Here is a 14,248-nt window from a genome sequence, read left to right on the forward strand (position 1 = left end):
GCATACATAATCTCTTACAACTGTTTCTAGAACAGCCCAGCTACTGGAACATAGTGTCGAACGAGGATTTCATAGGTCCAGTCCTCAGGGTGGGGGTTAAACAGATGTAACAGTGGAGGATCATTACTCATAAATGATATTATTGTAGTTCATTTTGTCGCGAAACAGAGGAGAAATCCAATTTACATCTGTTAAACCTCTCCCTTTCTGATGACAGTATTCAGGACCAATGCAATCCTCGCTCGACATGGTGTTCCAATAACTGAGATGTTGTAGAAACAACTGTTAGAGATCATGTATAGTTCTGTTTTTATTATATAGCTAAATTAAATGTCCTTGTCAAGTATTGTCAAACCGTTTGCCTTTTCATTTCTGTTTTAATATATATAGGTTGATTGAAAAGTAACTCCCTATTTTAAAATACTTATAAATTATTTATTAATTGTAATTTTTACAAAGAGGAAGGCTTTGAGAGGGAGGCTTTTTTTATTTAAAATACGACATGGGCTCCAGGTGTTGCCACCAGCTTCTTGAGTCGCCAGAGAATTGCGTCAACTGATTTCACCAGGAACTCTTGTGGGGTGGAAGACTCAACTCCTTACATACGCCATTCAAGTTCTTCCAAAGTCTTTGGTTTGGTACGATAGACTCGTTCCTTTAACCCACCCTAAAGAAAGAAGTCATAAGTGTTAAGTTGGGACTTCTGGGTGGCCACTCATGCGGACCACAACGATCCATCCATCTCCTGGAGAAGTGGGTATTCAACCATTTACGAACGACAAGAGCAATACGATTACAGATTAAATTCTCATACTTAAAAAAACCCCCAAAATTTGAGAAAAAATTACAATTAATGAATAATTTATATGTATTTTAGAATAGAGTTACTTTTCAATCATCCTGTATGTACATGTTTGTGTGTGAGTATGTGCCTATATATACATAAATATATAGACACACACACATATATATATATATATATATATATATATATATATATATATATATATATATAATATATATATATATATATTTATGCATATAAATTTGACATGGGCGATTCTGTCTTGTGTTGGGGTTGACGGTCAAACGACTGGGTGGAATTGCGCGAAAACTGACACAGATGTGTAGAATGATCCGGTGGTGATGCTGGGCTTTGTATTTTTCATAGCTCCCATGGTTACCGAGATAATCTACTATAAAATACTCTTGTGTTTATGAATGAGAAAGGAAGGAGTAAAAGATGAATAAGGAAGGAAGGGTTAATGTCATACTTGGTAGTGGGATGATGAAAATTGTACGCTGAAAAATAAATCAAACAGCGTTTCAGCTCTGTGTAAATATATGTGTGTGTATGTAAAAGGGTGTGTGTGAATGTGCGTGTGCGTGCGTGTGTGTGTGTTTGTATGTGTGCGCATACGCGCGCGCAATGGAAGTGGGATGGTTCATCTTTGTTTGCTTAGTATTTGGGTTTACTTTTGGACTTGGTTGAATATTAGTTATTTTATTTTTGTTGGTCAGCTATTTCTAGCGTTTTGACAGAAAAAAGAGTCATTCTAAAATTGTTTGTTAACGTAAGCGTGCCCAAACAATTTGAATACTTACACAGAACAGGTTTTTACAGCCACATCGTCCAAACCGACCGAGTGAAACCAGGCTTAGCTTCTAGCATATATATATATATATATATCTATATATATATATATATATATATATATATATATATATATATATAATATATTATATATATATTTAAGCTTATAGCTATGTATTTGAAAGCTATTAATAATAGAATTAACATATTGGGTTAAAAAAACAATATTAATTCGCTAGCATTTCTAATTTCGTATGGTTCGAATCATCTTACCAAAAAGAATTATTTCACGTTCCCGAAGTTTTCAATTTCCTATGACATCAATGTATATATAAGCATATAAAAGGACACATACAGATAATTTTATACCCTAAGGGATGAAAGTTACTTATGAGTTTTGAGGACTCACAAGAACTACCGAGCAAAGTGGAATTCATAGATAGCTGCCACAATTTGTTATATGAAAAAAATTATATACCACTTCTGTTTTTTATGTGGAGTTCTGCATCATATGTTTTTCATTGTATAACATGCACCCTTTATATTGATTTCAAATTTTAGTTCAAAATTAACAATTTCGGGTAGGGGTTCAGTCTATTACATCGACCCCAATGATCAGCTGGGTCTTAATTTATCGACCCCGGAAAAACGAAAGGCGAAGTCGACCTCGCCGGAATTTGAACGTAGAACGTAAAGACGGACGAAATAGCGCTAAGCATTTTGCCCGGCGAGCTTATGGTTCAACCAGCTCGACGCCGTTTACGCCCATTTGCAAATTTATATTCTCTCACTCATACATACAGATATGTATTTCTTTATTACCCACAAGGGACTAAACATAGAGGGGACAAACAAGGACAGACAAAGGGATTAAGTCGATTACATCTACCCCAGTGCGAAACTGGTACTTTATTTATTGACCCCGAAAGGATGAAAGGCAAAGTCGACCTCGGCGGAATTTGAACTCAGAACGTAGCGGCAGACGAAATACCGCTACGCATTTCGCCCTGCGCGCTAACGTTTCTGCCAGCTCGCCGCCTTTCTCACTCATACATACACATATGTCGGCACGTCTGTGTTTGTCGAAGTAAGTCTGTGGATACAAAGAGAGAGAGAGAGGGAGAGAGAGAGAGAGAGAGAGAGAGAGAAAGAGATAGGGAGAGAGAACGAAAGAGAGAGAGAGAGATGTGAAGTGAATATACTTCCATCTATAGTCGCACGGGATTTATTTGACATTTAATCGAAAAAGCATAGCGCTTATAAAAAAAAAAAAAAAAAAGATGCTCAACCGTATACTCAAATAACAACACTCACACGCACATATAGACATACATACAAACACAGAAAGATACCGGCAAATGGAAAATGGTCTACAAAGTCTTGTAAATGTATTCATTCCATTTATTCATTTATTCCAATGTATTTGATTACCTTGTCACTTGAAATATGATTCTAACATAATTATTGATTTCTTTCCATAAAATCGGCTGTTAAGTGAGTGCATGAACGATAAATCTGCATTATATTAGCAGATTTACACACGCACACACACACACACACACACACACACACACACACACACACACACACATACACGCATATACACATGTGTATATGTATACGCATATACGCACAGAAATATGATCATAATAAAAGATATACATATATACATGTAGATACGCATATATAAACTTGTATATATATATATATGTATACATGCATATATAAATATACATATATACATATAGATATGCATATTAAACAGACAGCTGTATATACAGACATATATGCATCTATGTATATATATATATATACATATATATATATATATATATATATATATATATATATATATATATATAGATATATATGTATGTATATATATGAATATATATATATTTATATTATATAATATATACACACACACATATATATATATATACATACATGTATATATGTACATATATATATACAATATTTAATAGATGCATACATACTTACCCTACATGCACTGACATACATATACACACCTACACACACACACACACACACTATATATATATATATAAATATATATATACAGAAAGAGAGAGAGAGAGAGAGAGAGAATGAGAGAGATAAGAAGATAGATAGATTGATAGATAGAAAGGTAGACAAATAGACTGATAGATAGATAGATAGATATATGCTATGTGTGTACGAGTGTGCGTCGGTGTGTGTGTACGTACGTGTGATAACTAACCACACACGTATCCCAGAAAATACATCTTTATTCGTCCAATCGAGCCATCTACTTACTGAAAGTTCTGAAAAGTAATTGTGGGTACTATGACCAATGTCTATATAAAATAAGTGAACAGCAAGAGGGAATCTCGAATATATGTGTACTTGTATAACGAGGCGCTGGAGTGGCTATAGACTCAGGAGTAGCTATAGGCACAGGAGTGGCTTTATGGTAAATAGCTTGCTTACCAGCCTGTGGTTCCGGGTTCAGTCCCATTGTGTGGCACCTTGGGCAAGTGTCTTCTACTAAAGCCTCAGGCCGACCAAAGCGTTGTGAGTGGATTTGGTAGACGGAAACTATATATATATATATATATATATATATATATATATAACGGGAAGCTTTATGAAAATAAACAAAAGACGAAGGCAGGTGGAAAACAAACGAACAATTGTATTAGTATGGCGCTCAGGAAATATAAATAAAACAAGTCTTTAACGTTTCGAGCCTACGCTCTTCAACAGAAAGATACACAGAGAGAGAAAAACACAGAAAGAAGGAGAGAAAAAAAATGCGTGCAGTAGCTAACGAATCAACATATATATAATATATATATATATATATATTATATATATATATATATATATATATATATATATTTGTGTGTGTTGTCTGAGTGCGTGTCGTATGTATATAATATATATATATATATATATATATATATATATATATTTGTGTGTGTATATATATAGATAGATATAAACGTCGTATATACATATATTTGTATGTGTGTGTGCGTGTGTCTGTGCTTGTCCCCCAACCCAAGATCGCTTTACAACCAATACTGGTGTGTTTACGTCCCTGTAACCTAGCGGTTTGGCAGAAGAGACCATAGAATAAGTACTAGGCTTACAAAGAAAATGTCCTGGGGTCGATTTGCTTGACTAAAGGCAGTGCTCCAGCATGGCCGCAGTCAAAATGACTGAAACAAGTAAAAGAATAAAAGAATATACAAGGGTTGGACAAAATAATGGAAACACCTAGCATCATAGCATCATAATTTTGAAATATCTATAAAACCGTCAAAAGATTGTTTATTTTTATGTTTATGACTTATTATTAGTGTTTATATGGCAGGTGCTAGCGTAACAAAAACAGTCGAAATATTTGGTGTATCAAGGAGTACTGTCTCGAAAGTAATGACAACCTTTGAGAAAGAGGGAAAAACCTCCTCGTCGAAACAAAGCCCCGAAGAAAACCAAAACTTTCAGATAGGGACCGTCGGACGCTTACGCGAATTGTTGGAAAGGATCACAAAAGTTCAACTCCCAAAATTGCTGCAGAGCAATAACTCAGTTTCCGCAAAAACTGTTCGCCGGGAGCTACACAAAGCCGGATTTCACGGGAGTGCTGCATTCAGAAAACCTCTACTTTCGAAAACAAACGTTGCAAAGCGTTTAGAGTGAAGTAAAAACCTACAGAATTGGTCCTTAGAGCAGTGGAAGAATGTTATTTTCTCGGTTGAGTAATCTTTTACCTTATTTCCGACCACCGGCCGAGTATACGTGTAGAGACAGCCAAAAGAAGGATTTGACCCAGACTACCTTCTTCCATCTGTTAAACATGGATGAGGATCTGTGATGATCTGGGTGGGGGGCTATATCTTGGAAATCCGCCGGTGCAATGGTTTCCTTTCATGGCAGTCAAGACTATTTAGGCATTTTATCTGATCAAATTCATCCTATGGTTACAGAACTGTTTCTGGAGGGAAATGCAATCTTTCAGGATGATAATGTACCAGTTCACACAGCTAAAGTTGTTACTGAATGGCACCAGGAACATTCTAGTGAAGTTGAACATCTTATCTGGCCGCTACAGTCCCCAGATCTCAATATTATTAAACATTTATGGTGCATTTTAGAAAAACGAGTAAGGAGTCGATATCCTCCATTATCATCACTACAGGAACTCGAGACTGTTTTAGCTGAGAAATGGACAAAAAATGCTTTGGAAACAATTCAAACTTTGTACGAATCCATACCTCGCAGAATTCAAGTAATTAGTGACATAGGCTGTCCTATCCCATATTAAAATAAATTTGCTTGAAATTTTAAGTCTCCTGTAAAGTCTCGCTGTGACAGCAGTTGGCCTCGTGTGGTTAATTATAAAACTTAGCGGTGGAACAAAAGGAGCGCGTTTACATATTTTTTTCATTGTTTTCATTTATCCTTTACCTGTTTCAGTCATTAGATTTCTTCCATCTTGAGGCACCTCCTTGAAAGGGTTTAAGTCGAAACAATCGACCTCAATACTTTTCTTTTCAAGCCTAGTGCTAATCCAGTCGGCCTCTTTCGCCGAACCGCTCAAATATGAGGATGGCAGGACACCAACAACTGTTTTTGATGGGAATGGGGCACAAACACAGATACACACACACACACACACACACACACACACACACACACACACACACACACACACACACACACACATTCACGATGGAATCAATACATAGCTGTCACTTTATTAAATGCAAAAAATGATATACCATCTCTGCTTTTCATGTCGAGTTGTAAACCAGATAATGTTTCTTCACCGTATAACGTGCACCCTTTATATTTCAAATTTTAACACAAAACCAGCAATTTCGGGGAGGTGGTAAGTCTATTACATCGACTCCAGTAATCAACTGGTACTTATTTTATCGTCCCCGAAAAGATGAAAGGAAAAGTCACCTTGGGCAGAATTTGATCTCAGAACGTTAAGAGGCAATATATATGTGTATGTATGTTTGTATATATATATATATATATATATATATATATATATATTTGAGTAGGAAAATGAAATATCTTTTTATGGATAATTCGTTTAACCGATACCTGGGTAGCAAATTCACATCAGAAATAACACGGTTGAAGTTACGTGCCTAGGGCAGAGACTACGTGTTTTCGTGTGGAAATGTGTGTGTATTTTTATTAAATTTATGAATAAATGAAAGAATAGAGTTGAACGACAAATTAACAAATTTCCTAGTAAATTAAATCTAGTAAATTAATTAGGAATATGCAGCCTTCGAAACATATGTCGAAAATAAAGGAAATTTGTTAATTTGTCGTTCAACTCCATTCTTTCATTTATATATATATATATATATATATATATATATATATATATATATATATATATGCTTGCATACTCCCCAGTCCTTTCTTACATTGATGTTAATGTTCTATAGTGTTTTTTTAGAAACAAAAATTAAAAGGTGGTGAACCGGCAATATCGTTAGTATAACGGATAAGATGCTTAGCAACATTTTATCCAACTCTGTGTTCGAAGCAAAAATTCTGTCGAGGTTAGCTTTGCTTTTCATCCTTTAGAGGTCGAGCACTGGGGCGATGAAATCAACTTGGCACCGTCCCCAAAACTGCTGGCGTTGCTCCAAAATTTGAAACTAATTTTTAGAAACAAATATCGTAGATGCACGTATTCACAAAAGAAGCATACAATGAAACGCACACACACATATGTTCATATACATACACTCACACACACATATGTTCATATACATACACTCACACACATATGTTCATATACATACACTCACACACACATATGTTCATATACATACACTCACACACACATATTAAATCTAGTAAATTAACTGATATTTGTTTTCAGTAAAATTAGAATAACCATTACAAAACTCTAATTATAGATTTTTAAATTATATTGCAACATTACATCATTTCTGCACGCCTCTGCACACATACTAAAATTCTTCATATGTATATATATATATATATATATATATATATATATATATATATATATATATATATATATGTATATATATATTTACAAATATACATATATTTATACATGTACTTACATTTACACCTACACATGTACGCATATATATATATATATATATATAATCATATCAAAGGGAAATGGAAATTAATTAATTTTGTGGTTATAGAACCTAGCTGTTTTTTCTAGCGTGTTGAATCCCACGAGTGAATTCTTCATGTGTTTAAAAGTACACTGTATTTTGTATATATATATATATATATATATATATATATATATAATATATATATATATATATATAATATATATATATATAAATATATACAGAAAGACAAACATAGACTCTCTCATTCATACATACATTGGCGGAGAATCGCTTTAAAACCTACAACTTCTCTCTCTGTCTTGATTATATATTTATAGTTGCTCTCATAAGCATTAGTGCAATTAGTTATGTTAAGTGTCTAAATAGTAATCTTGAAAAGCAAGTCGCCTTTAATTAATTATTTTGTAAATTAATTCCTGCATAAACAGAAGTTTAGCCTGCGGTATGTGTATACGTACACATTTATAAATATGCAAGAATTCATACATGTACAGAAGTTGAAGCATACATATCTATGCAAGCATTGGCAAGGGAGCTTTAATTAACCTACTTAACTATTACCTACCGGCATTCTAAACACACACACACACACACACACACACACACACACACATACACACGTGTATATGTCTGTATATGTGTATATTTGTGTGTGTGTGTGTTTATATATATCCGTAAAAATGTACTTATACTTTCATAACACAATTCTCCCAGGACATAAGAATAGAATTTGGTCACAATGAGCTTTCATATTTTGAATGAAAGATTGCACTCTAGACAAGGAATATAGATATAAACGGACAGACAACTTTCCATATCTCTGATGAAGATTGCTATAGTATTATAATGTTCTCTAGTTCGTATTACTATTCATAGATTTGCTTCATCAAACACGCGCACACACACGCACACATACACACACATATGTACGTATGTGTGTGTGTGTGTGTGTGTGTGTGTGTGAACATATATTAGAAATCCTTTATCTTAAACTCTCCAAAATCCGAAAGTTTTTTGAAGGCGGACATGACACACCACAAATGGAAAATTCCACAAAATGTTGGGAAGGTTCCACCAGGTACAGCAGCTGTATATTGTTATGAACGTGAGTTTGTAAGCAGAGATCATCACGATTTGTTTTCTCTTCTTTTTGTACACTAAGCACGTAATTTTTATGTGAAACCTGAATTTCACCTTCACGTATGAGTGTAACATGACTAGCATCATTACTTGTACGTTACTTTAAAAATAAAACACCGAACTTTCCAGTTTTCATTTTATTTACCTATAATTATGTTCAATGCTTTATTTTTATAACTTACACAAAACCTAATACCTGTGTAGTAAAAAATAAAATACAAATAGCGTACGTGCACTGTAAACTTTTTTCATTTAATCAAAACATGACATCGAAGGTGGAGACGGATATCCTTACCTTTCTGATGGTATTATGTATAAAAAAATTATTGAAAAATCATATCTAACTAGATTTACGGTATATTTATGAGTTATATTATGACATATAAACGGAGAGTGTGTTTAGACATGCCCAAGCTGTCCCATGTTATTGATGTAAATATATAAATACACCGAAATTCGACAAAATCCGAAATCCGCAACACTTTCGGTCCTAGGAGTATATATATAGATATATGGAGCATAGTGGGCTCTCAATAGAGGTTGATGTCTGGCAGCTGTATCTTGCCAGGAGTGGTCAGGTGGACAAACATCACTGGTCCCTATTCAACCTCTAATCTCTCACTTGATGGATCCTAGCTCTACACCCTCGAATCCCACTTAGGCGAAAGACTTTGAGTAAGGCTTCTCAAGAAGTCACCAGTTAGGACAAAAGGAACCTGTTCAGGTCAACGGCCGAGTATTCGGAGCCAAGGCATGTCTGAAGTAGGAGCATAGGGTTGTGGCTAACAGCTTGGAAAGGAATGAACAGCGCCCAGTTAACTTGGCCATGATACATTCATGATGATGGTAACCATACCAGAAGCCACACTGGATCGGTCGTCGCCCTGGGTTATCATCAAAGAATGGACAGACCTCAACTTCGCCGATTCACAGAGGGCAGCAGAAGATCAAGATCAGTGGCAAAGCCTGCTTACGTCATCAACGAATGCCTCAATGGCCACCACACGGTGAAGAATTTGGAAGGAATGGTGTATATATATATATATATATATATATATATAAAGGGTGGTTCAAAAGTAGGTTGACAGGCATCATGTAAGCACTTTAAATTTCTTTTAAAACATTTTATTATATTTAAATTTCTGTCCTACAATTACCTAAATTAGCATAGAATAATGGTTTCATATTTTTTATATAATTAAGATCTAAACTGCTGATATATGAATGCGAAAGAGACAGTTGAATAACTGTAAACCTACTTTTGGGCCACCCTGTATGTATGTATGTATGTATATATATATATATATATATATATATATATATATATATATATATATATATATATATATATATATATATACATACACACATATAGATAGCATTTTTATAGATAATTCAGATGCTTTCTTTATGTGTGCATGATGTGTATATTTACAAGTGTGCGTGTATGCAATAGTTTGTCAGTGTGTGTTTAACCCACTGAAGCGCAGACTTATTTGTAACTATATTGATTAATGTACATATTGATTAATGATAAATTGTGTTACCTGCACGTCTCAATGATAAGCGTTTGTCCAGCTGCATTGTGTGTGTGATGACGTAGAAACGCTCAAGTGTAATAATAGTGAGTGTATATACGCTCATTTCACTGGAAACCGTTCCAAGTATACCTGCTACCAAACACCACGTACTTGTCTGCCAATCTAACGCAAATTTCTTGAATTCACCTATGTAAAATGGAAAGGAAAAAAAAATTAACAAAATAAAATATTATTTAGAAGAAAACAACCCCGCAACTTAAAAAGTAAAAAACAAATACTTTCCGCAAAAAAAAAGAAGAAAAAAACTACCTCGAATTAGAGTTTACCTTTATTGACTAAAAGAACATTTGTTTAATTACAGAATGACGTAAAAAGGATTTCCGTCGGTTGACAGATTGAAAAGAGAGTTCAGATGTTCGATAAACTGAATTACTTGCTCATTGAGTTAGTAAGAAAGTGAAAGTGACTGAGTGTTTCATAGACACGTGCACCATTTATGTAGAACTTGCTGTTGGACCCGGCGTTGCTCGTATTTTCCGTGTTGAAGTTATTCCCACTTCAGCACGGATTTTACCAGGTTAACGCTTTCGACATACTCCTACATACTAAACCGTCTGAAATCGCAGCCAAAGTTTTGGGTGTACCTCGACCCGTTGAGAGTGATGTTTGTTTATTTCTCTCCCCTTAATGCCACCCTCTGTACAAACTTGATCAGCGTGTTTAATCTCAGCAAAATCCGAAGAAAATGTTAAGTTTATGTCATAAAATAGATTCCAAGTGACCATTTACATGAAAATATCCCATTGACTTTAAATCACAATACATTATATGAATAATCGATGTGCTTAATCTTACTCATGGGTCAATTTTCTTCATAATCAGTTCATTATTTTATTGTGAGTGAATTTTGACGATTTCCGCCTCTCACCAGTTTAATTTTAATTCTACTACATAACTCCGACCATAAACTTTATCTAAATGTGAAATTTCATAAAAATCGGATGAATTCTGTAAAAGTTACAGCATACAATATTAATCCTAGGGGTGATTGCATGCAAAAAGCCTATTGATTTCTTAAAATCTTCCGCGCATGCGCAATTATAGATTTTTTGTCATGTCTTCAAGCTGGCATCAACTAATGGACATGAAGTGTAATCACGTATAAAATTTCTACAAAAACGATAAGGATGTCTCTAAGGAAATGCTTATTTGCATTTGTGCCCTCTTCAAGCCCTTTTGAATTAAATAAGCACCTTTACCGTCTCCCCTACCACAAAATTTAATTTACCTACATCTCAAATTTCATCAAAATCGGATAAAAAATATAAACGTTAGACCAAAGATAAAATCCCTATGGGTATTTGTACGCAAAAAGCCTATTGATTTTATAAAACCAAGGCTCAGGCGCAATTATCGATATTTTGTCAACGCCATATACTGACATCAACTCACACTACCATGATTCTCGCTCACTCATCAATTTTCATCAAAATCGGATAAAAAATGCAAAAGCTGCAGGAAAAATAACATCGTTATGGGAATTTCTACTCAATTGCCCGATTGAGCTCACTCAAGTCGTTGACAACTGCGCATTATCGAATTTTTGAAAAATTCAGGGCTTATTTGAACTTCAGGGATCTACCTATGTGCCAAAAATCATTAAAATCGGTTGGACAGTGTTGGAAGAGTTAGAGTAACCCCAAGCACACCCGGACACCAATACACATTTATGTATATAGATTAGAGTGACATACCGTGTAACAAGACTGTACATTTTGAATTCAAGTTATATGTCACCTGATGAGCTTCCGTTTCTATCCAATCGCACCCGGAAAACTCAATTAATTAAATGAATTAGTAAAATAATTACTTAATTTAATCAATTAATATTTATTCATCACAGAGTGTGCCAAGAATAGAATCTGAAAGAAATAGTTTCTCATTTAGGCACAAGATCAGATATTTTGAGGCTGGATTAGTATTTCGATACCATCGACCCCAGTACATGACTAGTATTTTATATTATCTTGAATTTCATCGTTAGGAATGAAAAGCACGTTGGCCTCGGTAGGATTCGAACTCAGAACTTAAAAACATAACGCAAAGAACTTTTACTGACGTTACTCTGTAACGATCCTCCCGGTTCGTCGCTTTGCAGCCTGAAAGTAATAAAGTCGCGTTTCTAGTATCTAATCAAACATTTTCTTTAATGCGTTTACTGGTTTCAAGCATTTGACGGTGGTCATATTGAATCATCGGCATGAGTATTGCAGCCATGTGCATGGTATTCGATTAATGAAGGGGCTTGATATAGCTGTCCATATTTGTATCTGCTACTGCAATGCAGGTTATTTTGAAATATGTGTGCATTAGAAGTCCAAGAGCCGGATCTTTTCCCTTTGAACGGCAGATCGAGAAATTAATCTTTTGTAACTAAACACTTTCAAACTTCGGACACTGGTAGAATGTGTCATATAAAACATTTTTTACTCTCAGTGTTGTTGAGAAAAGTTTCTATTTTGATAGTTATTTCGTGTTAAAGTTGTCGTATTTCGGTAATTTCAACCAATCAATGACGTGTATTGAGCTGAATAAAATTATTGCCGTTGTTTGTCAGCAACAACTTCCGGCAGTGTATATTTCGTTTTTCACTGTTATTTATGACATATTTCATCTCAGTTACGTTTGTATGAATAAACGAGTGTATCTGAAGCATGTTTACTTCATGGCACCACCATAATCGTTCGTGCATTTCTACTGTTTTTAGTTTTTTCTTGTTTTTCAGCTACTATTTTCGGAAAGACCCTAACTCTAAAAACCTAACCCTAACCCTATAACCCTAAAGCTAAAACCAGTACAAACACACGAACGATGTCATAAATAACAGTGACAAACGAAAAATACACCGCCGATAGTTGTTGTTGACAAACAACGGCAGTAATTTTATTCAGCTGAATACACGTCATTGATTGGTTGAAATTACCGAAATACGACAACTTTAACACGAAATAAATTTGACAATAGAAACTTTTCTCAACAACACTAAGAGTAAAAGATGTTTTATATGACACATTCTGCCAGTGTCCGAAGTTTGAAAGTGTTTAGTTATAAAAAATTAATTTCTCGATCTGCCGTTCAAAGGGAAAAGATCCCAAGAGCCTTTTGAAAGTGCTGACATCTACTCCGTCCATATTCCCTATGTTGTGACGCACGCGCGCGTACACACACATACACACGCATGTATGTGTGTATCTGAATACTTTATTCCTTCATTCTTTTATTGATTTCTTTCATTGGACTGCGACCATAGCCAGGCACTACATTTAAGTGTTTCATTGAATATATCGATGCTAATACTTTGGAACTGATCTCTCCTAAGGTAGGAAATACAGAGTGGCCTTTGGTGGAAGACGAAAGAACGAGTGACATTTGCGTTCGAATGCAAGGGATTTAGTTTACTATCTCGCAAATAAATCGGTGTGTCAAAAAAACAACAAAAAACCCCCCAAAAAAACATGTATTTATTTCAACCGAGTTTCACTTACACTGTTTGGTCACTTTCGCCATCGGAAATGTGAGCAAATGATCGAACCGTTAGAAACCCATGCGCAACTACTTCTCACAAATGCATTATAAAATAAAATAAAGAAAATAACCCTATCACAGGAGTTAATGGAGATTCTAGCGTCGGATGTACTTGTTAATAAAGACGTGTTCAATCAGTGATTTACTCGTTGGGAACCTATAAGTAACATCGTTATTCATTTTCACAAATGTATAATATAATATATGAAATGAAAATAAGCCTGTTACAGGAGTTAATGGAGGTC

The 14,248-nt window shown here is 34.6% G+C and overlaps 1 protein-coding gene across 1 annotated transcript in view; it reads right to left on the reverse strand.

The window, feature by feature from the left end:
* Positions 1-14,248, reverse strand: part of LOC115214450 (leucine-rich repeat-containing G-protein coupled receptor 5-like) — a 524,866-nt gene that overhangs the window by 42,798 nt on the left and 467,820 nt on the right. The window contains exon 21 of the mRNA XM_036504410.1: positions 10,425-10,604. Within this exon, the coding sequence (XP_036360303.1) occupies positions 10,425-10,604 (180 nt within the window). The remainder of the gene's footprint in view (positions 1-10,424; positions 10,605-14,248) is intronic.

This window comes from Octopus sinensis, linkage group LG7 (assembly GCF_006345805.1).
Source record: "Octopus sinensis linkage group LG7, ASM634580v1, whole genome shotgun sequence".
NCBI lineage: Eukaryota > Metazoa > Mollusca > Cephalopoda > Octopoda > Octopodidae > Octopus > Octopus sinensis.